Genomic DNA, 24215 nt, shown 5'->3' with positions numbered 1-24215 from the left:
AAGGTAGAGAATACTAAATATCCTGTATGTGATCATATGTCTTCTGCATATGAGCCAATATATAGCTTGCATAGTCTCTGAAATTTCTGCAAAAAATAGAATTGCCTCAATAAAAAGCTTTATAAACCTCTTTGTCTAATAAAATAAAATTAAAAAAAAAAGAAAATTCAAAGGTAGGAAAGTTATCACATGCTAGAAGACATCCATCCCTGTCTTATATATAATGATGAAAAAATCAAAATATAAATGCCAAACTTTATCAGAAATTCAATAAGTGTGTTCAATCCATATACTACACGGTTAAAAATATGAAGTCTATGTCAAAAAATTCTTGTGTTATTCTGTTAGGAGAGAACAAGGCTATATAATTATATTTGTACTGCTGTGACCACAATGGAAATATTTCTGTGTATTTGGACGAGTCCTCAATGGTAACATGGCCAAATATAAAATTTGTTATAATGGCATAGCATAGCAGGAAAGTGTTTGAATTATTTTATTTTTTTATTTTATTTTATTTATTTTATTTTTTTGTTGTTTTCTAGGGCCGCACCTGCGACATATGGAGGTTCCCAGGCTAGGAATCTAATCAGAGCTGTAGCCGCTGGCCTATGCCACAGCCACAGTAATGCAGGATCTGAGCCGCATCTGCGACCTACACCACAGCTCACGGCAACTCCGGATCCTTAACCCACTGAGCGAGGCCAGGGATCAAACCCGCAATCGCATGGTTCCTAGTCAGATTCGTTAACTGCTGAGCCATGACGGGAACTCTGAATTTTCAATAATACTGGTATTGTTCGTTATATACATGTTTAATATTTTAATAAATGTATGTGCTTACAATAATAAATATTTGCCAAATGCATGTATTACATAAAACAATGCATTTATTCAGGGTAAGTCTTTAAAAAAAAAAAAAGATTGTAGATTCCTTTTCAATAGAATGTGATTCTCACCCTCCCCACCCCACCCCTTATGCATCTGGATCACCGTGGGTGATTTCAAAGAATACTACTGCCCAGGCTGTACCCCAGGAGATGAGTTCTCAGCTGGTCTTGGATAGGGCCTAAACATTGGCTGGTTTGTTTAAGTTCTCAAGGTAATCATTTTGTACAGCTTGGATTGAGAACAACTAAAACAATTATAATAAACAACTGAAATTTTATTATTAAATTCCCTGAATTTAGCATGCATAAGATTTTCAAGATTAAGAATGCTATTTTGGTGAAAACTGGTCTGACTTAAGGAATCATGAGTATAAAGTATGTTATTAAAATAACAAATATTTTAAAATAATGATAAAATACAGCATTGAGAAAAATGAGCATTGCCTACATTATTTATAGAAAAGCAAATTGAATGTATATTGATCACCTTCTCTGGAGAACAGTCCGACAAGGTGTATCTAGAGTTTTAAAAATAGTAAAACTTTTGTCCCTGGAATTTCACTTGTAAGAATTTATCCTTAGAAAAAAATTGAGCGTATTAGCAAAGATGAGTAAATGATAAGGTTTATCATAGTGTTGCTTGCAAGAAAAAGATTCGAAGCAATCAAAATATCCACAGCTATGGAGTGATTAAATTATGGTATATCCATACATGATAATAGTAAAATGGATCTATAGTTAACATGCATTAACATGAAAGGTTATTTACAATATATTGGTAAATGAAACATGTTACAAAACAGTATGATTCATTTTTGTTAAAAATATATGTAGCATGTGTGGAAATAGATATATAGATATGTCTGCATGTTTATATACACACAGGTGGGAAAAGCCTAGAAAACTGTACTCTAAAATATTAATAGTTATCTACTATTAATTGATAATAGTTTTGCCTTCTCATACATATACTACTTGGTTTTTTTCCCACCAAAATCAAGTCCTAGTAAATATAAATAAAGACCAAGAACTTTGTGAAAAATGTAAAAATATATGACGAAAAATGAAGGCTTGTTACTTCAATCTACCCAATTGAATAAACTACCACAAATTCCCCCATTTTCACCTCGTCTAGCTATGAAAAACAAGATATTTGATAGAAATAACTATTTCTTTATATGCTAAACTTCTTCAATATATTTATGTTCAGAGTAGATTAGGAAGTATGAAGTTCAGCTTAAATTTTATTAACATGTTAAATCATCTCTAGTTGCAGTTAATCTGGTTAGAATCTACAAAGATGACATGTAACATTAATTGAAATGCATTTCAATGTTTTTCATGGAGTGGTCTTCGTTAACATCCATAATTAACAAGTGGGTTTTTTTCCCCTTTATTTTAGGCTGTTCAGGACCATCATCCTCCATAGCCATAGCTGGCACCAACCACCCCGCCATCACAAAGACAACATCTGTTCTTCAAGATGGCGTCATAGTCACCACCGCAGCCGGAAACCCACTGCAGAGTCAGCTGCCAATTGGGAGTGATTTTCCATTTGTTGGCCAGGAGCACGCACTTCATTTTCCATCCAACAGCACTTCAAACAACCATCTTCCACACCCCTTGAACCCCAGCCTCCTCAGTTCTCTACCTATCTCTTTGCCAGTGAATCAACAGCATCTCCTAAACCAGAATCTATTAAATATCCTCCAGCCTTCAGCAGGAGAAGGCAAGTCTGAGATCAACCTCCACCCTTTAGGTTTTCTCAACCCGAATGTAAACGCTGCTTTAGCTTTTCTCTCCAGTGACATGGATGGGCAGGTCTTGCAGCCTGTTCACTTTCAACTCTTAGCAGCCCTGCTTCAGAACCAAGCCCACGCAGCTGCCATGCTTCCCCTGCCATCTTTCAATCTGACCATCTCAGATCTTTTGCAACAGCAAAACACCCCTTTACCCTCATTAACACAGATGACAGCCCCACCAGACCATTTGCCAAGCAATCAGTCAGAGAACAGCCAAGCTGAGACCCTTTTAACCAGCCCCCTGGGGAACCCTTTACCAAGCTTTGCAGGCAGTGACACTACTTTTAACCCCCTGTTACTCCCAGCTGTCACTGGGGCCTCAGGATTAATGACCTTGAATCCCCAGCTGTTGGGAGGTGTCCTGAACTCGGCATCGGCCAACACCGCTAATCATCCAGAGGTTTCCATAGCAACTTCTTCCCAGGCAACCACTACCACAACCACTACATCATCAGCAGTGGCAGCACTGACTGTCTCAACACTTGGTGGGACAGCAGTGGTGTCAATGGCAGAAACATTGCTGAATGTATCTAATAATGCTGGGAATACATCTGGTCCAGCTAAACTCAACAGTAACTCTGTGGTGCCACAGCTACTTAACCCTCTACTGGGGACAGGTCTGCTTGGTAAGTTAAATTTTTTCACAAATTTTTACAAAAGAAACGTTTTTCTAATTCTATTTTCTCCTTTTAAAAAAAAACCTCCATTTTGTCACACTATTTTTAAAAATGTTTTTGTTATGTCACAGCTTGCTTAAGGAACTAAATATAATAACACCCACACACAATCATAGTTTTACAAACATGAAAATGACTTTTTCCTTTTCCCCTATTCTAGCAATACTAAATATCATTTTAATCTGCCTCCTCCTATCTTCTAATTCTGATGCCACCTAAATCTAACCTACCCATCACCCTCTTAAGCCAAGTAGTGTCTTAAACTTTTCAAATAATAAAGCACAGGTACACTTTAAAATAACATTTATTTGAATTTTAGTTGGTGTGGCATCACAGGGTTAGTATGAGCAGCTGCACTGTGGATGAAAACAGTTTGAGGAAGTATTTTTCCAGGTGATCCTAAATAAAACTAAGTGCTTATCCAGCAAGATAAGCAACAAGGCATAGAGACACTCAAAGTTAAAGTTTGCCCAAGTTCAAGGAAACAGACAGCCCCAGTAACTACTGCTAGTTTTTCTCAAACAGTATTATTCTTTAGAACTTTGTGGCTTAAAAACAAAATCCTCTATGCAGATTATTTTATCTTCAAAAATTTAGAAAATAATGTCAAGTATTTTCAACTGCTTGATGCAGGTAACTCTAATATAAAGTAAAGAGGTGGTATCCGTGAAGTCTGGAAACATATGCAAGTATACATGATATTGTCAAGGGCATATTTAGTACGTAAAAATACTATGTTTCCAGATTTCATGGACGCCTTAATAATATAGTTTAATTAGTTCTTTGTGGCAATCAAATCAATGTAGTTAAGTAATCTAAAAAGCATTACAGATTTACATATTTCAAGTTATAGGACAATTTCTTTGACATTATTCCTCAAAATAATTTCAGTGTAATTTCAAAACAAATTAATTTTTAATTTCAAATATAAATTTTGTGGTAAACTAATTTATCTGATTATGTAATATTTATTTTGAGTGATTATGACAATGAATTATTTTGTATTATAGCTTTCTTTACAACTTTAGATAACCAACCTATTACTTAAAAAACAAAATACTTATTTCTAGACCAAATCTCATTTTATTTGGAGGTAATTATTGATGATTATGGTTTAAATTTTGTAAGCAAGCCCAGATCAGACCCACTTACTTTAATCATCTTGTCAAATACTTACGATGGCTAAGGTATTTAGGACTAATTTCAACCTTTAATTGTAGGTGCTCTGACAAAAATAGTTTCAAGGAATTCTGTAACATTGAAGATCAATATATAAGTATCGGATAACAGACCAAAGACTAACTAGTTTCTCTGTGATACAAAATCAAAGCACTAATTATGAAAGATAAAATTAAATAATAAAATCACTCCTTCCTTACTACTTAGTAAGATTTTGAGGAGAAAAAGAAAAAAGAATTACCATGTAAATCTAGTTTTTGGTTTTTGTTTCAGGAATCCTCAACAAAGGTAGGCATAGGACCTCCAAAGATTCACAATGACTTATGTTTTATGTTTTTCAAACTATAGGTGACATGTCCTCAATAAACAATACTTTGAATAACCATCAACTGACTCATCTACAGTCGCTGTTAAACAACAATCAGATGTTTCCTCCAAATCAGCAGCAGCAGCAACTTCTTCAGGGGTACCAGAATCTTCAGGCATTTCAAGGACAGTCCACAATTCCTTGCCCAGCTAACAATAACCCCATGGCTTGTCTGTTTCAGAACTTTCAGGTACTCTGCCTCCCTGGGTTCCTTTAGTAGAAAACAGCATTTACTACTTGTTTTACTTAACTTGGGGGGAGAGACAAAAGAAGGCGCTTATGTACCTGTTCACTTCTACTTACTATTATTTCTCAATAATCAATTATTGTTAAACTTCCCAGTTTTGGGTGTGAGATTATTTTATTTTCTCTGAAGCATGGTTCTTTTGGATCTGTTAGTAAAAACTGGTCATGTTACCCTCTTAAACCCTTTCATGGTTTCCCATTGCTCCCATGATTAAAATCACATCCTAGCTCTTCCCTGGTGGCCTAGTGGTTAAGAATCAGGCATTGTAACTGCTGTGGTGCAGGGCTGGGAACTTCCACATGCTGCAGGCATGTTCAAAAAAAAAATCACATCCTAAACATGTTTACCCTGCCTCACTCTCCAGCCCTAGCTCTCACCACCCTCTCCCTGGCCTCAGCCGCATGGTCTTCTTTTAGTTCTACAAACTGAATAAATTCCTACTAGATTAAAGAGCTGGATGAAAATAGTAACATTAAATAAATACATGAAGAATATATAGATTTTAAAAATAATCTTGGGGTAGAGAATAGAGAAGGCTGTTTCAGCAAGACACAAAACCAACAAGTCAAAAAGAAAAAGGTAATAGAGTTGAATACATAAAACTTTAAAATCTGTATGATCGGGAGTTCCTGTTGTGGCTCGGTGGGTTAAGAACCCCACCAGTATCCATGAGGATGCAGGTTCAATCCCTAACCTCACTCAGGCATTGCCGCAACCTGTGGCATAGGTCACAGATGTAGCTCAGATCTGGCATGGCTGTGGCTGAGCCTGGCAGGTGCAGCTCTGATTCGACCTCTAGCCTGAGAACTTCCATATGTCATGGGTGCGGCCATTTAAAGAAAAAACAAACAAACAAAAAACAGATGATCAAAGGTATTCTAAACAAAATTGAAAGCAGGAGGCAACCTGGCAGAAAATACTTGTGTAATAATAGCAAATAATTGCCAATCATGATATTTTTAAAAGCCCCTACAAATAAGGAAGAAAAAAGATAACTGATTGGAAAAATGAGCAGTAAAATGAATAGATAATTCAGAAAAAATAAATAAAAATTTTTAATAAACATGAAAAGAATAATTCAAATTATATAAATTACAACACTACTATGTCCATCAGATTGATATCTCTTGCTGACAGCGGTACGGGGAAATTGATTATTTCAGATATACTGTTTGATTGTATGCTGACTCAGTTCTTCTGGAGGATAATCTGATATTTATCAGTATACATTTTATATATATACATATATATATATATCTCCTTTGACCCAGAAGTTCAACTTTTATGTATCTATTTTAGAGAAATATTCAAATGTGAACAAAAGGGCACAATCTAGAATGTTCATTACAACCTGATTTGTGGTGTCAAAATTAGAAACCACTTAAGCAACCATGAGTAGGGAAATAGTTAAATATGTTATGCTAGATCCATTTTTCTAGTAGTTTAAAAGATTAGGTAGATTTATATAATCTGATGTGGGAAGATCCACAAGATTACAAAACTTTAATGCTCTAGCATTGTAGAACAATACTAATATACAATACCATTTATGTGAAAGAAAGAAAGAGGGCAGGGAGAAAGGAAGGAATGAAAGAAAGAAGGGAAACTAGAGCTATACCTTAATATATTAAAAAATAAATCTGCAAGGATACACACCAGCATTGATTACTTCTGAGAAAGAAATAGGATCCGAGTGAGATGCAAAAGTATATGTAGGTCCGGGTGAAGAAATGATGAAGAAAACTTTTCCTTTTTTTGACAATGAGAAAATATTCATGTACGTCTTATATAATAAAATAATTTAGGAGGGAAGAAGTGCTCAACATGTCATTGAGTAAACAAGTAGGGAAAGTCTGAAGGGAATCCACTAGATTTAGCAGTTAGAACATCCTCAGTGACTTAGAAGAATGCAGTTTTGGAGGAGTGGTGAGAGCATGAACCAGATTGCAATGGATGGAAGGATGAAAAAAGGATTTAAAGACTGTAGATTACTCCTTTAAAACTTAACTATGAAGAATGCAAGAGAAACTGGGTGGCACCACAGAGGCAGTTATATACCGATTGCAAACTTTTAAAATGTGGAGCCACACACATAGCTGAATGCTAAAGAAAGAGACAAAAAGAGAGAGAGAGAAAGTGGAAGAGAAGGGATAAGAGATAAGGCAAGATCCCTGAGACGGGGCTTGGGATTCAGAGCATAGACAGAGGACTTAACTCTCAGAGAGCAGAAGGGGCTCCTCTTATACTGGGAAGCAGACAGGCCGGATGGTGACATATATGTTGCAGAGAAGCATGTGCTGCCAGAAGGCAGAGAGTAGCAGAGTATAAGAATTAGGAGAATTCTTAATCTGTGAACTCCATTTTCTCTGTGAAGTAAGGTCAATTACTAAGAATAGTGTAGGAGATGGTATAGCAGCTGTCTTGAGGAAGTGGATAAAGGTTTGAATAGTTGTGAAGAGGGGTGACACCTAACCAGAGGATCACAGGATTGATGGGAATATAAGCCCCCAGCTGCGGATAGTCAGCATCCTCACTGTAGATATAGGTAGGTAAAGCAGGCAGTTAAATTGATCCAAGACGGGGATTTTATATGGTAGAAGAGAGTAACTATGTGCTGATGGGTCCCAGGTTTTGGTTTAGTAGAAAAGGATGTGAAGACAGGAAGGGAGTGATCACTGGGGCTGGGCGTTTGAGGGGATCCAAAGTATCAAGGGTCTAGAGCAGCAGTTAGCTGGGGTTGGTGAAATTAGAATAACTTTTTATTGTGACTTTTAAAAATTACCCTCGTCATTGTTGTCCTGAGCATTGACATTCTTCCCTGATAGGTTATTCCCTCCACCTCTATCCAATAAAGAATCACTTCTCTAGGGAGTTCCCGTCATGGCCCAGTGGAAACGAACCCAGCTAGTATCCATGAGGATGCTGGTTCAATCCCTGGCCCCATTCAGTGGGTTAAGGATCTGGCATTGCCGTGAGCTGTGATGTTGGTTGCAGACACAGCTCGGATCTGGCTTTGCTGTTGCTGTGGTGTAGGCCAGCAGCTGCAGCTCCAATTCGACCCCTAGCCTGGGAACTTCCATTTGTTGCACCTGTGGCCCTTAAAAAAAGAATCACTTCTCTACAGAGCCACTGTCATTGTTGACACCATGTCCCTCAGCCAGTGGCCTGGTAAGGTTGAAAAGTAGGTGTTACTACCCATCTAAAAACTTCAAAAATTTAGTGTCATATCAGAAATATTTTGTTGTTAAAAAAGGAGTCTATGTTTGTTTTTGGTTTTTTTTTTTACCTTATACTGTATTTCACTTGGTTCAGTAGAAATACCAGTGAGTTAGAAATCATTGAAAAACTCTGCTTTCCTTTTTATTTTGAGCAGTGCTGGTGACAGACTTGTTTCTCTCTTTGAATTCCAAGTTGCAAAACTTGCAATAACACTAAAAACATGGAGTCATCACCTGGAAACATTTTATGTCCAACCCCCTCAACTTTAATTTCTCTAGAGAATGTTGCATAACGATGATTTCTTAAAAAATCTGTTACATGATTTCAGTCAAAGGAGTAGTACTCAAATATAATCAAGATAAAAGCCTTTCTATACAGATGACTTTTAATTTCATCTTTGAGTCTTGTCCTTTCTTTGTATTTCCTTCCTTACTATATCTGTTCATCTTCTGGTAAATCTTAAAATTATGATCTTTCTCTTTAAGGACTTATTTTTTTTCCCTCTCTCTCACTGCTTCCTGTCTATTTCTTTAAGGTGAGAATGCAGGAAGATGCAGCTCTCCTAAACAAAAGAATAAGCACTCAGCCGGGGCTCACAGCACTTCCCGAAAATCCAAACACTACACTTCCACCTTTCCAAGATACATCTTGTGAGTTGCAATCTCGGATTGACCCATCTCTCAGTCAGCAGGTGAAGGATGGTCTTGTTGTGGGTGGCCAAGGTGATGCTTCTGTAGATGCTATTTACAAAGCCGTTGTTGATGCAGCCAGCAAAGGAATGCAGGTTGTCATCACCACTGCAGTCAACAGTACAACTCAGATCAGCCCCATTCCAGCTCTGAGTGCCATGAGTGCCTTCACTGCTTCAATTGGTGACCCCTTAAGTCTCCCCAGTGCTGTCAGTGCGGTCATTCATGGACGAAACATGAGCAGTGTTGATCATGATGGGAGGCTGAGGAATGCAAGAGGGGCTCGGCTGCCCAGCAATCTGGACCATGGGAAAAACTCAAATGAAGGAGATGGGTTTGAATATTTCAAGTCAGCAAGTTGCCACACATCTAAAAAACAATGGGATGGGGAGCAAAGCCCTGGAGGGGAACGAAACAGGTGGAAGTGTGAGGAATTTTTAGATCATCCAGGCCATATCCACAATAGTCCTTGTCACGAAAGGCCCAACAATGTCTCTACACTGCCATTTCTGCCTGGGGAACAGCACCCAATACTGTTACCACCAAGAAACTGTCAAGGGGATAAAATTCTGGAGGAAAATTTCAGGTATAATAACTACAAAAGAACTATGATGAGTTTTAAGGAGAGACTAGAGAACACTGTGGAAAGATGTGCACACATTAATGGGAACAGACCTCGACAGAGTCGGGGCTTTGGAGAGCTGCTGAGCACCACAAAGCAAGACCTGGTCCTAGAGGAACAATCTCCGAGCTCCTCAAATAGCTTGGAAAGTTCTCTGGTCAAAGACTACATCCATTACAATGGAGACTTTAATGCCAAAAGCATTAATGGGTGTGTACCTAGCCCTTCAGATGCTAAAAGCATCAGTAGTGAAGATGACCTAAGGAATCCAGACTCCCCCTCTTCAAATGAGTTGATACATTATAGGCCAAGGACGTTCAACGTTGGCGACTTGGTCTGGGGCCAAATCAAAGGACTGACTTCCTGGCCTGGAAAATTAGTAAGAGAAGACGACGTTCACAGTTCTTGTCAACAAAGCCCCGAGGAAGGGAAGGTATACCAATCTTTATCCATTGTCAAATACTAACCTTTATTCAGATATCAATGATTATTTTTTGTTATCATCACTTTGGATTCTTCATGACTCATTGAGGTCTCACAAACTTCTGGAGCATAAAATGAAGAGGGGATGGTTGTAGTCACCAAAATGTCATATCGTCACGGGGTGAGTTGTGAAGCATTCATAGATCCCACTAGGGCTCAGGGTGGCTCTAACCCAGGAACCAGATTTCCAGAATTGTGTTAACTTTGCCTTCCTTCCTTGCATGTACCCAATTCTTCATTCATACATAGAGAATGAAGGCAAGTGGCAATGACTGGGGAAAAAAATCTGGTGGTTATTGGAATCCAGCTGTGTGGCAGAGGTAGGGGTCCTCCCAGGCGACAGGAAGTGCCAGGGGACTGCATCTCTTCTGTATGCTGACATGTGACACCTAGAGCTGGGCAGAGGGTAAAACTGGGGTGGAGTTGCAGCCATTTCTGGAAGTAGCAAGTAACATCTGAGTTCAGAATGGTGTCTCCTTTCAGGAAAAGTTCTGGGTCTTTGTAACATATGGAAATGTTTAACCCCATAGTCTGGTTCTACTTAACACAATCTGATCACGTAAATTAAATGAAAACTTCTCCATGAAACTACCATACAATTTTGAAGAAATTAGTAGGAGTCTTCTAGACTTTTTTTCCCCTCATAATTGGCAGAATTGACTCACTAGGCAAGAAATAAGCAAAATGTTTAAAGCAGATAGAACAATTTTTTATCTGACCAGGAAGAGACAATAATGCATATTCCCCACATATGATGAAGAAACCTGTAATTTTTCATCTCCTTTTATATATTATTCTATTATAGGCATATATTATTCTCTTATAAGAGTATATTGTATGACGGTCTTTCAGCTCTGCTCAAATATCCACTGGCACTGAGGTTTAATGGCAAAGGAAACCAAAAGCATTTTTGCCAGCACAATAAAAGGATTGTCTTTCTCCAAATGACCGGGAGGTCCTTAAATCCATTGCTTATAATGCCTAATATATACTTGTCAGGATACACTCTGTGCATAATGTTTTTATATTTGATAAGAAAATGAATTCCATACTCCTATTCACAAAACATTTTATTCTCTAATCTCTCTGAGACCAGACAGACATTCTTTAGGTTGATAAACCTAAATATTTTTGACAGTTTATTCAAAAAATAATTAGAAACAGCAAAATTGGGCTTTTATGATATAAATGGAACTGGTACAAATACAAGATGTAGACATTGAGCTGTTTTATAATCTCTGTGCCAATGAAACCATGCCTTTTTATGTGCCATTTTACCAAAAAAAAAAGCTTAACTAATGAAAAGATTATGGCCTCCCTTTCCTAAAAACTTTCTTCCTGTCCTGAATGCCTTGTCTATATATATATATTTTCATGTCCTCAGAAGCATAAAGGCATGTGCTTTTAACACATTTTACATTAAACAGTGGGTCTAATCTTCTGTTTCTTCTATGTTAGCAAACTCCTGAGATTGAGTTCCTCACTGACGTTTAGGGAGATACACTTTTTAAAAAATCATTATCTGAGAGTACAAGAAACATTTGTTTTGCTTTATTTAAGTAAGCAACTGGGGAGTTCCCTGGTAGCTCAGCAGGTTAAGGATCTGGTGCTGTCACTACTATGGCTCTGGTTATTGCTGTGGTGTGGGTTTGATCCCTGGCCACAAATTCCCACATGCCATGGGCACAGCTAAAAATAAATAAATAGATAAACAACTGTTTTTCAGTCACTATAAAATAATAATGTGTTTCAAAAATCCAGATTCTTCATTTTATACAATAGGTAGATTCCTAATAAGGAGCATAAAATTGTTTCTGTAAATTCAAATAGCCCCCCTTCCATTGGCTGACATTGTAATTTTGTTTTCCCAAAACTTTATAGCAAAATATATCAAGATATACTAAAAATATTTTTAGTAAATCAGAAAAATAACTGAAAGCACACATTTAGAGGTTAAAACCTGAAAATATACAATAAAATATTAATAACACATAAAATATTTATCTATTATTAAAAAGCAAGGTATAACAGCCTTAAAAGCTCTAGAGTACTTAACATGTTTTAAAATCTCTGGTCTTCTCAGAACCCACCTCACTTTTACATGTAAGAAAAACAAAGTACTACTTCACAACCCTTTTTTTTCCTCCTATAGTTCACAAAGCAAAGGAAGGGCTTCCTTGTACCTTACTTAATGATGTCCAGCTAGTCAAACACTCTTTTCAGTTTTTAACACTAGAAAAGGTAAAGTTTAGGAGTTCCCATCATGGCTCAGTGGAAATGAATCTGACTAGCATCCATGAGGACACAGATTTGATCCCTGGCCTTGCTCAGTGGGTTAAGGATCCAGCGTTGCCGTGAGCTGTGGCATAGGTCGCAGACACGGCTCGGATATGGTGTTGCTGTGATTACGGTGTAGACCAGTGGCTACAACTCAGATTCATCCCCCTAGCTTGGAGACCTCCATATGCCACAGGTGCAGCCCTAAAAAGACCAAAAAAAAAAAAGAAAGAAAAAAAAAAGGTAAAATTTAAAATACAAGTCTCTTTGACTTCAAGCCAGATGTCTTGGTGATCCTGATCTAGAAAAGATTAAACTGTGGTTAATATCTGTGACAAAGCATGATCTATTTGAAAAGATTTCCTATAAAACATGGTTTACGTTAAAACTGATCTGAAATTGTGAACCAGTTATGATGTAAATTTTACTTACATAGAACCCCTTAGTCCTCACAATGTTGGATAAATAAAGTCTTGTGCATTTATAACCAGACTACTGCTTTTAAAAAGGTAAGCAGTGCACTCAGTTTCCTTCAATACACTGTGGAAATGCCTGCATTTGGATAAAGTCAAGAGAGAAAGACAGAGACTGACTCCATGAACAATTTACTGAGTAAAATCTTATTAATTCTATCTTGCTAATGTGGAATGTGGGACCATTTCCCCTAGTATTTATCTTTGTAGTATCTCTGAAGAAAGGGTTTGCTAGACAATTTTCTTACATGTGATCATTTGAAACTTTGTTAGCCTCTCAGTTTTTCATACAAGTAGTTCTATGTCCACCTAAGTAAATTAATCCAAGATCCTGTCAGATCCCACCAGCTAAAATCCATGTTAACTCAAGTTTTAGAATAGGTTTATCATCTTATCTCCCCCAACCCCCGCATCTCACAAACCTATAATTTATTTTCTGTTGCAATCTTTGTTTTCAGCAAGTCACCTCAAATTCTCTTTGGAAGCGGGCAAAGTAGAAAAAATAATAAATAATTAACAGGATTGCAGGTTACTAATTCAGAACAAGCCAGGCACCTTCCCTTGTTCTCAGGTCGCATGTGTGGTCTCTGGACTGAGAGGTCAGGGCTGTGATGGGAGCACTGGCATCTGCCTCAGGCTGAGATTTCCATGTTGTCCATAACCTGATACTTTAGCCAACTGTTTGTCATGATAATAAATGACTCAGTCAGCTTATGATTTTAGAAAGACATTTTTAATCTTTGCTGGGGTATTAAATGTAGTGGAATTACTAATAATACGTTAGAAATGTCCTGCAGTTTCTGAGATTACTTTCTAGGAGGTATGCTTTCTGAACATCAAGTAATGTCTGAACACAGTCTACAGGGAACTAGAGAGGAAGCAGGGTGTGGCAAAAAGATGCCTGGGCTTTGGGCGATCTGGTGTGAGCTTAAACACAACTCTGCCAGTTTACCTAAATGGTCTTGGGTAGGTATAGTAATTTCCAGAGCAGAAATCCCCTCCCTCCTCAAGTGGGAACATTAATTCCTACTGAAAATGATGTTTAAGAATTAAGTGCAGTACCATAAAGAGATGGTACACAGAAGATGATCAGTAAAAATTTGCCTCCTCCTTTCTGTTCCCTATGTTAAATCTTATTAATTTGGATTCCACCATTATGGAATTGCGGTAATCTGACCTTCGTTATTGTATGCCTATGCATTATCCATTAAAAAAGGATTAATTAACCAGGTTGGAGGTGGAAGTATAATAATATATTTAATGAATGAAATAGATTATAACTATTTTTTATGAACCTCAGGACATTGCATACAAATTGGCGTATCTGATTACAAACTAATAGTAGCTGTTCGAGCAGGTGTTCTACTTGGAAGTATTTTAAAGCACTCAGTTTGTTGAATGAACTTGATAGTCCCCCCCCCATGTTTCTAAAAGCTATGAACTCAGACTTTCTTCCTCTATCTTCCTATCCCCCAAAACACTCAACAGTATTAAATAGTAGAGATTTTTAAGCCTGTGAAAAGTTGGGCTGAATCACCCCTACGTAATACTGCCCCAATACTGAAGCTGTGTGACAGCACTGAAGGATGTTATGTGCCTTGTATAATACCACTGAGGAAGCAGTGTCTCTTTACTAATCCATTTTTTTTCCTTTGACTATGAGTTTGTAATGAAGTACATTCCAGAAGACATTTATACTTTTCTAAAGAAATGATGCGGGTTTCTCTCTGAACCATGAACCCTTTATAGTTTCAGTTTTAGTGGCCAAGAATAAGACCTCAGTGCTGAATCATGGCTGGAAAAATGTACTGTCAGATCTTAGCACATTATTAAGGAATCCTTGGAAAGGAAAATGGCTACCCCTGGCATTACACCGACCTGTACATTATAATGTACAAACATTTTAAGCCTGTGCAACTGTGTGGGGAAGTGATTATCTTTATGTGTTTACTTCAATAATTATTTTAAAAGAGGAAAAATGCTCTTTTTTTCTAAAATATATTTTGTAATTATCATCTGCCATCTTTGATCTTACATTAACTAGCCTAAATGGGTTGACTCTCAAGTAATAACCAAAAAATAAAATTCTTATATTTTTCTGAGTAGATCATTTTTGCTCTTTTTAACACTGTCCCATTGGTCTTCATATTTCCTTGTTCTTACATCCAATGTGTGTTCTGACTAGAGCCAAATTTAGGAAAGAATTTATTTCTCAGTTGACACCAAATGTTTCTTTCAATGAAATGTTTGTTGTCATTGGGCAGATAGAGACAGCTTCTGATTACCCAGAAAAGTTTTACATTTTGTTTCAGCATCACCTGATTGAATGAAGATGTTTTTTAAAAGCAATGGCTAGGGTGATCCTTCTCTAAACTCACACTCTGAATTTTTTCCACACGGATATATATGGCAGGTAGAGATAAAGACAGCTCTCTGAATGGTTGTTCAAAACAGAGAGAATTCATCATTATTAAAACTCATGCCAAATTTATTTTGGGACAGTCACTTTCTGTATGTCAGTTCAGTATCACATGCACTCATGTTTTGACAAGTATGGAGCAAAACCAGAGACAGCTTACAGTTGTATTCTGGGAATGTGTAACTTGAGAAATGGAGCATGGGAATTAAATTTGGGGGGTGGGCCCTCCTGTGATATTTAAACATTTTACTTTGAAGGACATTCTTTCTGGGCTTAACTATCAGTATTGGCTACTTGTATCCTTCGGTACATGATTCTCTACTGAAAGTGTTTATGTATTCCCTTTGCCTTATATATTTTCTTAACCTCTGCTAGAAACAAATTATTTTCTCTATACCCAATCAAATATACATAGTATTTGGGCTTCATTTTGGCTGGTGGGATGGCAGGAGCAATCTGCAGCAACCGAGTCTTTTTGAAAAAAGGAGAAAAAATAGTTTTAAAAAAGTAACAAGCAAGATAAACAAGCAAAAAGAGGCAATGCCTAATCAAAATGTGATGGTAAAAATAAAAAACTAGGTAATACCCAAAATATAAATATTAGGGAAAAGACTGAGTACAAAGCTGAGGTAGACTTTAGTAAACTGTGAAATTCTGTGAACTTTTTTTTCCTGAGGAAGATTAAAGAGGAAAAGGAGGCCTGTCTCCAGTCACAGATAACTGAGACCAGGCACGGAGTTCTCGAGCTTGTCAATATTTGGCATATGGTTAGTAGCAAATGGAATCTCAGGCAAATACATGCTTCTGTTACATGATCTTTTAAACAATGTATCTTTAGAAATATGAATTTATTCAAAACATTTAATTCTACTTATGTCTGGTGGATCTATACAAAATTTATTGTCACATTCAGAGTAGATTTACTCTAGTTCTGTAGAATAGTTCTCTATAGCTCTCTAGTACTTAAAATTGCTGCTATCTGAAGAGGAAAGGAAGCCAAAAAAAATAAATAAATAAAAAGTCTCAGAAGGTGCCACTGACCAAAATTGTAATAATGTGGATTTGCTTAGTCCTTTTGCAAAATTTGTGATTCGTTTTATGGATTTTTCCTTAAGTACTATTGTTGTAATATTATTGGAAAATTCGATTCATCCTTTTTGTCACAGGTGAGTCAAACATTTTACTCCAAATTATTTATCATTAATTCCCATACTTGCAAAAATATTGAAATATTGCACTTAAGTTAGCAGGATTTTCAGCTTGAAGATTTAAAATAGCTATTTAATCAAATGGTTGATAATAACAAACCTAATAAATGCCTCATGTTTGCTATTGCTTCAGAAATGTATTTCCCAGACTTTAGCTCAAGTTACATGTTACATTAATATTACTTAGTTAAAATTTCTCTTTAAATTTACTTACTCATTTACCATTCATCAAATATTTTTGACACGTATTATGTCCTAAGCACTATTCAAGCCACTTTAAAAATAACTTCTAGGAGTTCTCTTGTGGCTCAGCAGGTTAGGGATCTGGCTGTTGTCACTGCAGTGGCTTGGATCACTGCTGTGGCATCGGTTTGTTCCCTTGCCGAGGAACTTTCATAAGCCATAGATGTGACCCAAAACAAAACAAAACGAAAAACTTTGTCTTACTCTAAGATATATGTGAAATCACAGGCATAATGTTTTTATACTTTTCTAATATAAATTTGTCACTGCATAGCTATTAAAATGTTTGTAAAGGTCTGTCCATGTTCCACCTAGAACAATTTCACATGTCACTGGTGGCACTTAGGGAAAAACTGCTTTGGTGTTTATAAAGCATCTTCATATTTATAATCTTTTTAGGTCCTCTCGGTGGCCCATAAAGATATGCGCAGTTATTTCCATTTGGAGCTCAGGAAGTGGCATTCCTAAGGACACAAATCACAGGCAGTTAAACCAGACCCCAACCCTGGTGTCTTAACTCTAAGCTTAGTATTCTTTCCATGATGCCATTCCCCCAACCACAGGAGCTGATGACACTGTAAAAATGAGATGTGGAAGTAAAGAATGAAAAGGGGTGATTGCAATCAGCTGTTTTATCTCTGTTATGAAATCTGTGATGTGGCTGTGCTCTATCCTTTGACCTTGGTGTGACATTTTGCCTCAGCATGGAATACCAGTAATCACAAGAGATTTAACATCATCTCTAGTTAACTGGCTCTATTCAGGTGGATCTAGGATCTTTGATCCAGGTTCTCCTAACATACACTATACCTCACTTTCAGAGACTCACTTTGGCTTTCCGAAATGTTTGTGTCTCCTTTTGTCATAGACTTACTTCTGAGATACACTACATGTTACTGTGCTGACCCCAAATTAAATTAAATTACCAAATGTTGAATATGTGCCTTGTGGAAAAAATAAGCAACCAGAGATTCAGACTTGTTCAGAAAACTCTTATTAAACTTCTACCAGATAATGATATTTTGCTTTATGGGTATGTTTCTGACCCTACTGAACAGGTTTGACTATTTATGACAAAGAATTATTATATCTTAAGAATCTGAATGAATGAAAGGAAGGATTTAGAAGTAAAAAAAATTCAACACGTATATAATTATACATGAGGTAATATGTGAATTACAAGTAGTATAAATTCTGGGTATCTTTTTCTAATTCTTGAATGGCATACGTGCAGAGTTAAGCCATGGGAGCCATTACTATTAGCGTCATCATTGTTAGAATGAGAATAATGTTGACAGATTATAAGTGATGATACAATATAAAGTCCTCCCCCAATTTCTCACCAAGATAGGAATCAAATCACTTATGGAACTTCTGATGGCTTGTGGATGTACAGGAATATAAGATTATTAAAATAGTGTCCTAAATTACTTACTCCTTCAGTGTAAGTTTTATTTTAAAATGTGTTTATGTGTTTAACCTTTTTAATGTTATATATTTGATTCCCAGAACTTAATTCATTAACAAGGTGTCTAATTTGTGAGGGAGTATTCATTAAATCATTAACTGTGATTTCTATTTGACTAGAAATTGAATTTATTTTGTTGTTCCCTGATACCTTTTGGGAGAAGGTATCTTTAATGACTTTCTTGAATATTGTATAAGTGCACGAATATTTCCCCAGAGGAAACACACACTCTTCATGTATTACATATCACAATACAGAAGAGTACTAAAATTTTGGAACCAAATAAAGTAAACATTTACCTCTGGATATGTATGGTCTTGTCAGAAATACAGAGTGATGTGTATCTTATTAATATTTAGTTTCAGAAAACACCATCATTGCTTTCCCTTTCAAGGTCATTGAATTATAAATAATATAGTTTACTATGAGAGTACTTTAGAACCTTAGAGGCATATTTAAATGAAGAAATCATGGCAGAGAATTAGTTCAGAAAAATATGAGAAAATTATCCAACCATAAAAAATGCTTGAAGATAAATTTGAGCAAGTATCTATGCTTCTATAAAAATATAATTGGATTTACAATAACTTGACCAAATTTTTTGAGTATGTAAACATACACACACATACATATATATACACACACGCATATATGTGTGTATATATACACATATATACCTATGTATATTATGTATATTTCAACATATATTGGAGTTGGTATGGTGGAGAGAGTTGCTTTAGAGTCAGACCTGAGTTTCAGTGTTGGCAATGTTACTTAAACTCCCTTAGTCCCATCTGTGAAATAATGAAACAATGCTAGTTTGCATAATTACCACATTCAATAATAAAACAGTGCCTTCTACATAATAAATGCACAAATGTTTTTACTGCCTCTTTATTCCTTACCTAATTAAAAATAAAAATAGATAATTTTTTTAAAATAGTTTTACCTAACTTAGTTTTTTAAATTTAAGACCATTAGGATAGGCTTTCATTGTGGTGTGTTGCTTTGTTTCACCCTGAATCTGCTTCCTATTGTATAAATACATCAGTCTCTTCTGAGATCTCTCACTACACCAATTTGTGTCTACTAGAAGTTTATATTACAGGAGAACTTCCTCCTTGCTGCCAAGAAAGTAATTTAAATACAATTGGAATTAGCTATGAATAACATACATGTAATATGTGAAATATCTTTCATATTCTTATTCTCTTTGTGTGAATGAACACAATTTGGGACGTCATTTCTAACATTAAATGTGAAAATATAGTCAGGCATCTTAAAAAAACAATAACAACTAAAACCAATGAATATATCCATCTTAAGATTTTCCAGTCATCCCAGTAAGACACATCATCACTTCTGTGGAATTGTTAATAGAAGAAAGTTTTCTTTTGTCTTGGCACACCGTAGATTGGGTATTCCCAGTGAACTTGTGTATATAGGATATTTGGATACTTTAGGACAAAATACAAAAACCATAAAAAGGAAAATGTTTCCATTATTTGACTGTTTTTCTCATTGAATAATTAGAAATTGATATTAATAATTATTCTAATTATTCAGTTTCTAGTGGAAGCTCTTGGTTAATCTCTACTATGTACTAAATTTGAAGGGGTCAAAGAAGAAATATGAATGAATAGTGCTCATGATTTAAGGACAAAAGTTAATAATTTCTTTGCTTAGTAGTGTATATTTTCTTACTCATTAGGTGTTTTGGAAACCTTTGAATTTTGATATAAAAGTAGTGTAGGGGTGGGGAAAAACTGGGTTAAGGGATGGTGAATTTGAAGCTGTATTTTCACAGTAGGCAGGACTGTTTCTACTTAGATTGTGTTTTTTCAAGATCAATAAAAGTAGCAGTGTTTTTCTAAATGTTCTTATTCACAAGTTACATACAAGATTTCCTGTTTATTAATTGTTTTTCTTAGGAGAAGTGGCTTCAAGAATCATGATAGAGATTATTAGGGGCAGGTGGCAAAGGCTGCACCTCCCCTCCCATCTGGTGGCGAACTGTGATGAGGTAGCAGGTGTCACATAGGCTAGGAGGGTGGTGTTAAAGCAGGACAGGATAGAGGACAGGCCCATCAGGTATAGCAACACCTTCTTCCCACAGACTCCTACTGCCCCCACTCTTTTTGTGGCCTCTGCAAACCTAACACATATTAGGTAGTACTAACTGCTCTATGCTTAGCTAAGTGTTCAATGTGACTGGTTGCATTTTAATTCTCACAGCAATTACAGCAGAAAGGTAGTATTGTCCTCATTTTAAAGAGGAGGAAACTTAGGCTCAGAATATTTCAGTGTTTTATTCATGCTAGAAAGTGAGGAGGTCCGATTCAAACTTCCATTCTCTTGTCTCCAAAGCCACTTCACTAACCACTGCTCTAGTTCATCCCCTGATGGAATACGGATTTGCAGCTGTTGATCATCAGGCAGTGCAGAAAGCAAACCAGGGTTTCTGACTTACATGATTTTGTGAATTGAAGGTTATTTAAATTGAAAGTTATATTCTTAAAACATTATTTTCAAAATGTTGACAATTCAAAAGCCAGTCTTTCATCTCCATTAACATTGCAGCCTGGAGCCATGGAATCCACCTCTGCTCGAGTGAGGACAGAGCATTTGGCAGAACAGTGAAAGTTAAGCCTCCCTTCCCCCAGTGCAGCACCTGCTTGTACAGCAGGAAACTAAAAATAGTGTTAACAATTGCAGGTCTGGGTAATGTGGTTTGGTGTTCATGCCTTCACTCAGGTGGAGCCGGAGAAGTTGAAGACACTAACAGAAGGTTTAGAAGCCTACAGCCGAGCCCGGAAAAGGAACAGAAAGTAAGCACTATTTTTTTTCCATTTTGTTTTTCAAGGATATAATTTACTGGTTTTCCTTCAAAGGGGCAATGATACCTCGCTTATTTTGTCCATCTTGGGTCCTGTGTAAGTACAGTTTAATCATTGTTATAACAGGACCATTATAGATGAATTAGCTACTACATAAAATATTTTCTTAACAATTTATGCTGTGTGTGGGATTTCCCTCTTCATCAGCTCTTTCCTCACTCCCTGTCTCCATCCCTCATTTAGTGGGAAAGAAAATGTGATTGATATTCTTGACATGTAGCAATTAAGAGTCTCTAAAAGTATAGCAAAAGTCTATCCCTTTGTAATTCAATTACTTCAGGAGTGGGAATACCCCCCCCCCACTTGTACACATGTGAATAATTTTGGCAGAGTTTAGTTGGTAAAATGGGGCAAAATGACGGTAAATAATTATTTTTTCTTGTAGGGGCAATAGGCTTTCTTTGGAACTATAACAAGAAGTTGAACTTTGGGATATGATTACTCTTCAAGTTTTTCTAGATCTCTATATTCTGAGTAAATATAGAATGGGCAACTAGATAATGTTTGAAATGTAATATCTACTCTAACACAATGTAGTTTTATATATCATAACTATTATTTCATTTTAAGGTAGAGAACTATAAATCTGCTTCTGTACATGTACATGGAAAGTTATCATTACTTAATTTTAATATTATCAAACATCTAAGAATTATGAAATTATTTGTAGTGTGTCTTGCACAAAAAAACTTATATGATGACAATAATAGTAAAAGGCACTCATTCTCTTCAGTAATTCTCACCAGACCTAAAATTGTAGAACTTAACCAGTCATGGGGAGACTATTTTCACCTCACTAGAATGTCTCATAAAAAGATGCCAACTGCATGGGACAAACCCCGATGCTCCTGTGTTCAGGACTCCTCTGGAAGGCAGCAAGCTGGTACTGGGTTATGGTGAGGGCCAAGTGAATTGCCAGATTCGCTAGAGCTCTGATCTGATAAGGAACAGAGTGAGGCAAGTCTCCTTTACTCTGAACAAAATGACGTTTAACAATGCAGAGCGTAGTAGTAGGATAAAGCCTATAAAATTAATACAAGGACTGGAGGAAAGGAAGAAAATTACAAATGACGTAAATCACAAATTTGCAATGGGCCATTTTCTATAGAATATTCAAGAGTACTTATTTGACATAAAATATTCTTAAAATCTTTCCTTCGCTGAGGTATGCCAGTCAGCAGGATTATGTGCAATATAACCGAACTGTTGATAACAGAGAAATGAAATAACCCCTCCAAACATTTAGATATACTGCCTTGAAATGAGCTATATTTTCCCCATAAGTTTTCTATTAAGCAATTTCTGAAAGGTAATGAGTAACACATAGCAATTTAAATTTTTTTTCCTCAAAGCCAGTTTACTATTTATGGTGAATTTATATGAGTCCTAAGTGGCATTATCTAAAGGAACTCTCATGAAACCATAAACTTAAGAGTATGGACTGAAGAAGCAAACAACAGAAATATGAAGGAAAACAGCTTTATTTAACATATATTGTCTAAGTAGACTGAATTACCCTGTAAATGCCTAGTAGAATACTTTACATTTTATATAGATGATTTAAAATCGGAGTTCGTGTCGTGGCGCAGTGGTTAATGAATTCCACCAGGAACCATGAGGTTGCGGGTTCAGTCCCTGACCTTGCTCAGTGGGTTGGGGATCTGGTGTTGCCGTGAGCTGTGGTGTGGGTTGCAGACACAGCTGGGATCCTGTGTTGCTGTGGCTGTGGTGTAGGCCGGCAGCTACAGCTCCAATTAGACCCCTAGTCTGGGAACCTCCATATGCCGCAAGAGCAGCTCCAGAAAAGGCAAAAAGACAAATAAATAAATAAATAAATAATAAAAAAAACTTTAGAAAATTTTTAAAAATAAAAAAAAATTTTTTTAAATAATAAATAAATAAATAAAATCTATTATTTTATTCTCCCAATCACAAATTGGGCCAGAATTACTGAACCCATTTATAGATGAGGACACTATCTGAGCTTAAATAATGAGTTGGAAATCACATATGTGATAAATGATGTGTTGAATTCAGTCATTTATTTATTTACTTATTCAGTCATTTATATATTCGTTAATTCAAGGAGACTAATTTAGCACAGTGCTATGGTCCCTGGACTTTACTCTTTAGTGAAGGAGGCAGATCTAGAAACAAATAATTAAATGTTAATGTTGCAATTACAGGAGTATGTATAGTGTATTTTGAGAACGTAGAGCAGTCTCATTAAACGCAGGTAGTGGAAGACTTCCTAGAGTCATCTTCCTAGAAGAGGTGATATCTGAGCCAAGCCTTACACACTATGCAGGTGTTAGCCAGACAAAGGAAACGAGATGGGGTGGAGTGGGGTCGTGTTTAGATGAGATCATCAGTTGGGGGACTTTAAATTGTCAGACATGAAATTGTAAGAAGTGAAGCCAAAGTTGTAAGTGGGGCCCAAATAATGAAGGGCCTAGTAAGGCCCCACAGGTCCCTTTATGTTATTGAAAGTCCCATTAGGGGACCAGTGGTTGGGTTTTCACTTTAGAGAGGGCTGTGTCAAGGATAAATTTTAAGGGCACAGTATTGGAGCAGGGACATCCATTTAGAGGCCATGTCAGAGGACAAGGGGGAATAAGGACTCAGCCAGGAATGGGGCAATGAGAAGGGAGGAGAAAGAATGTGGTCAAGAAATATTTAGGAGGTAGAACTGACAGAACGTCATGGTGACTGGAGCATGAAGGAGAGTAAGCTATCAAGGTCAACCCTCAGGGTTTTAGTCTGGGCGACTTGGTGGGTAGTGGAAACACTGAAATGGGGAATACAGGAGAGAGGCGTTGAGTCGATGTGAGATGCCTGTGATCTCACAGGCACAAGTCTGAAACTGGGAAGAAGTGGTATTTGATTATGTAAAACTGACTGGGTCACTCAGAGATACTTTGACCAATTTGAACAGTGGGCTAAGGATGAACACTGGGGCATTTGAACATGTGCTAGAGATAATAAAGGAGATGAGAATAACTATCAGTCAGAAAGGAGGAGGAGAATCAAGGGGTAGGGGAGTAGGTGTTGAAAG

At 36.7% G+C, this 24215-nt stretch overlaps 1 protein-coding gene across 47 annotated transcripts in view; it reads left to right on the top strand.

Moving 5' to 3' along the window:
* MBD5 (methyl-CpG binding domain protein 5) overlaps positions 1 to 24215 on the top strand; it is a 438228-nt gene that overhangs the window by 394353 nt on the left and 19660 nt on the right. For 10 of the 47 annotated variants that reach the window (XM_021076106.2, XM_084998675.1, XM_084998671.1 and 7 more), the window contains 4 exons: positions 2293 to 3318; positions 4897 to 5105; positions 8917 to 10125; positions 20979 to 21091. In XM_021076106.2, the coding sequence (XP_020931765.2) occupies positions 2293 to 3318; positions 4897 to 5105; positions 8917 to 10125; positions 20979 to 21091 (2557 nt within the window). The remainder of the gene's footprint in view (positions 1 to 2292; positions 3319 to 4896; positions 5106 to 8916; positions 10126 to 20978; positions 21092 to 24215) is intronic. The other 37 variants (XM_084998691.1, XM_084998694.1, XM_084998698.1 and 34 more) reach the window with 5 other exon arrangements.

The sequence above is a fragment of the Sus scrofa genome, chromosome 15, assembly GCF_054392235.1.
Source record: "Sus scrofa isolate SSC_HxYL_T2T_F1_AM1 chromosome 15, Sscrofa_HxYL_maternal_Yorkshire_Landrace_v2.0, whole genome shotgun sequence".
Lineage (NCBI taxonomy): Eukaryota > Metazoa > Chordata > Mammalia > Artiodactyla > Suidae > Sus > Sus scrofa.
Note: the sequence above shows the minus strand (reverse complement) of the source record. Positions and strands in the feature narration are given on the sequence as shown.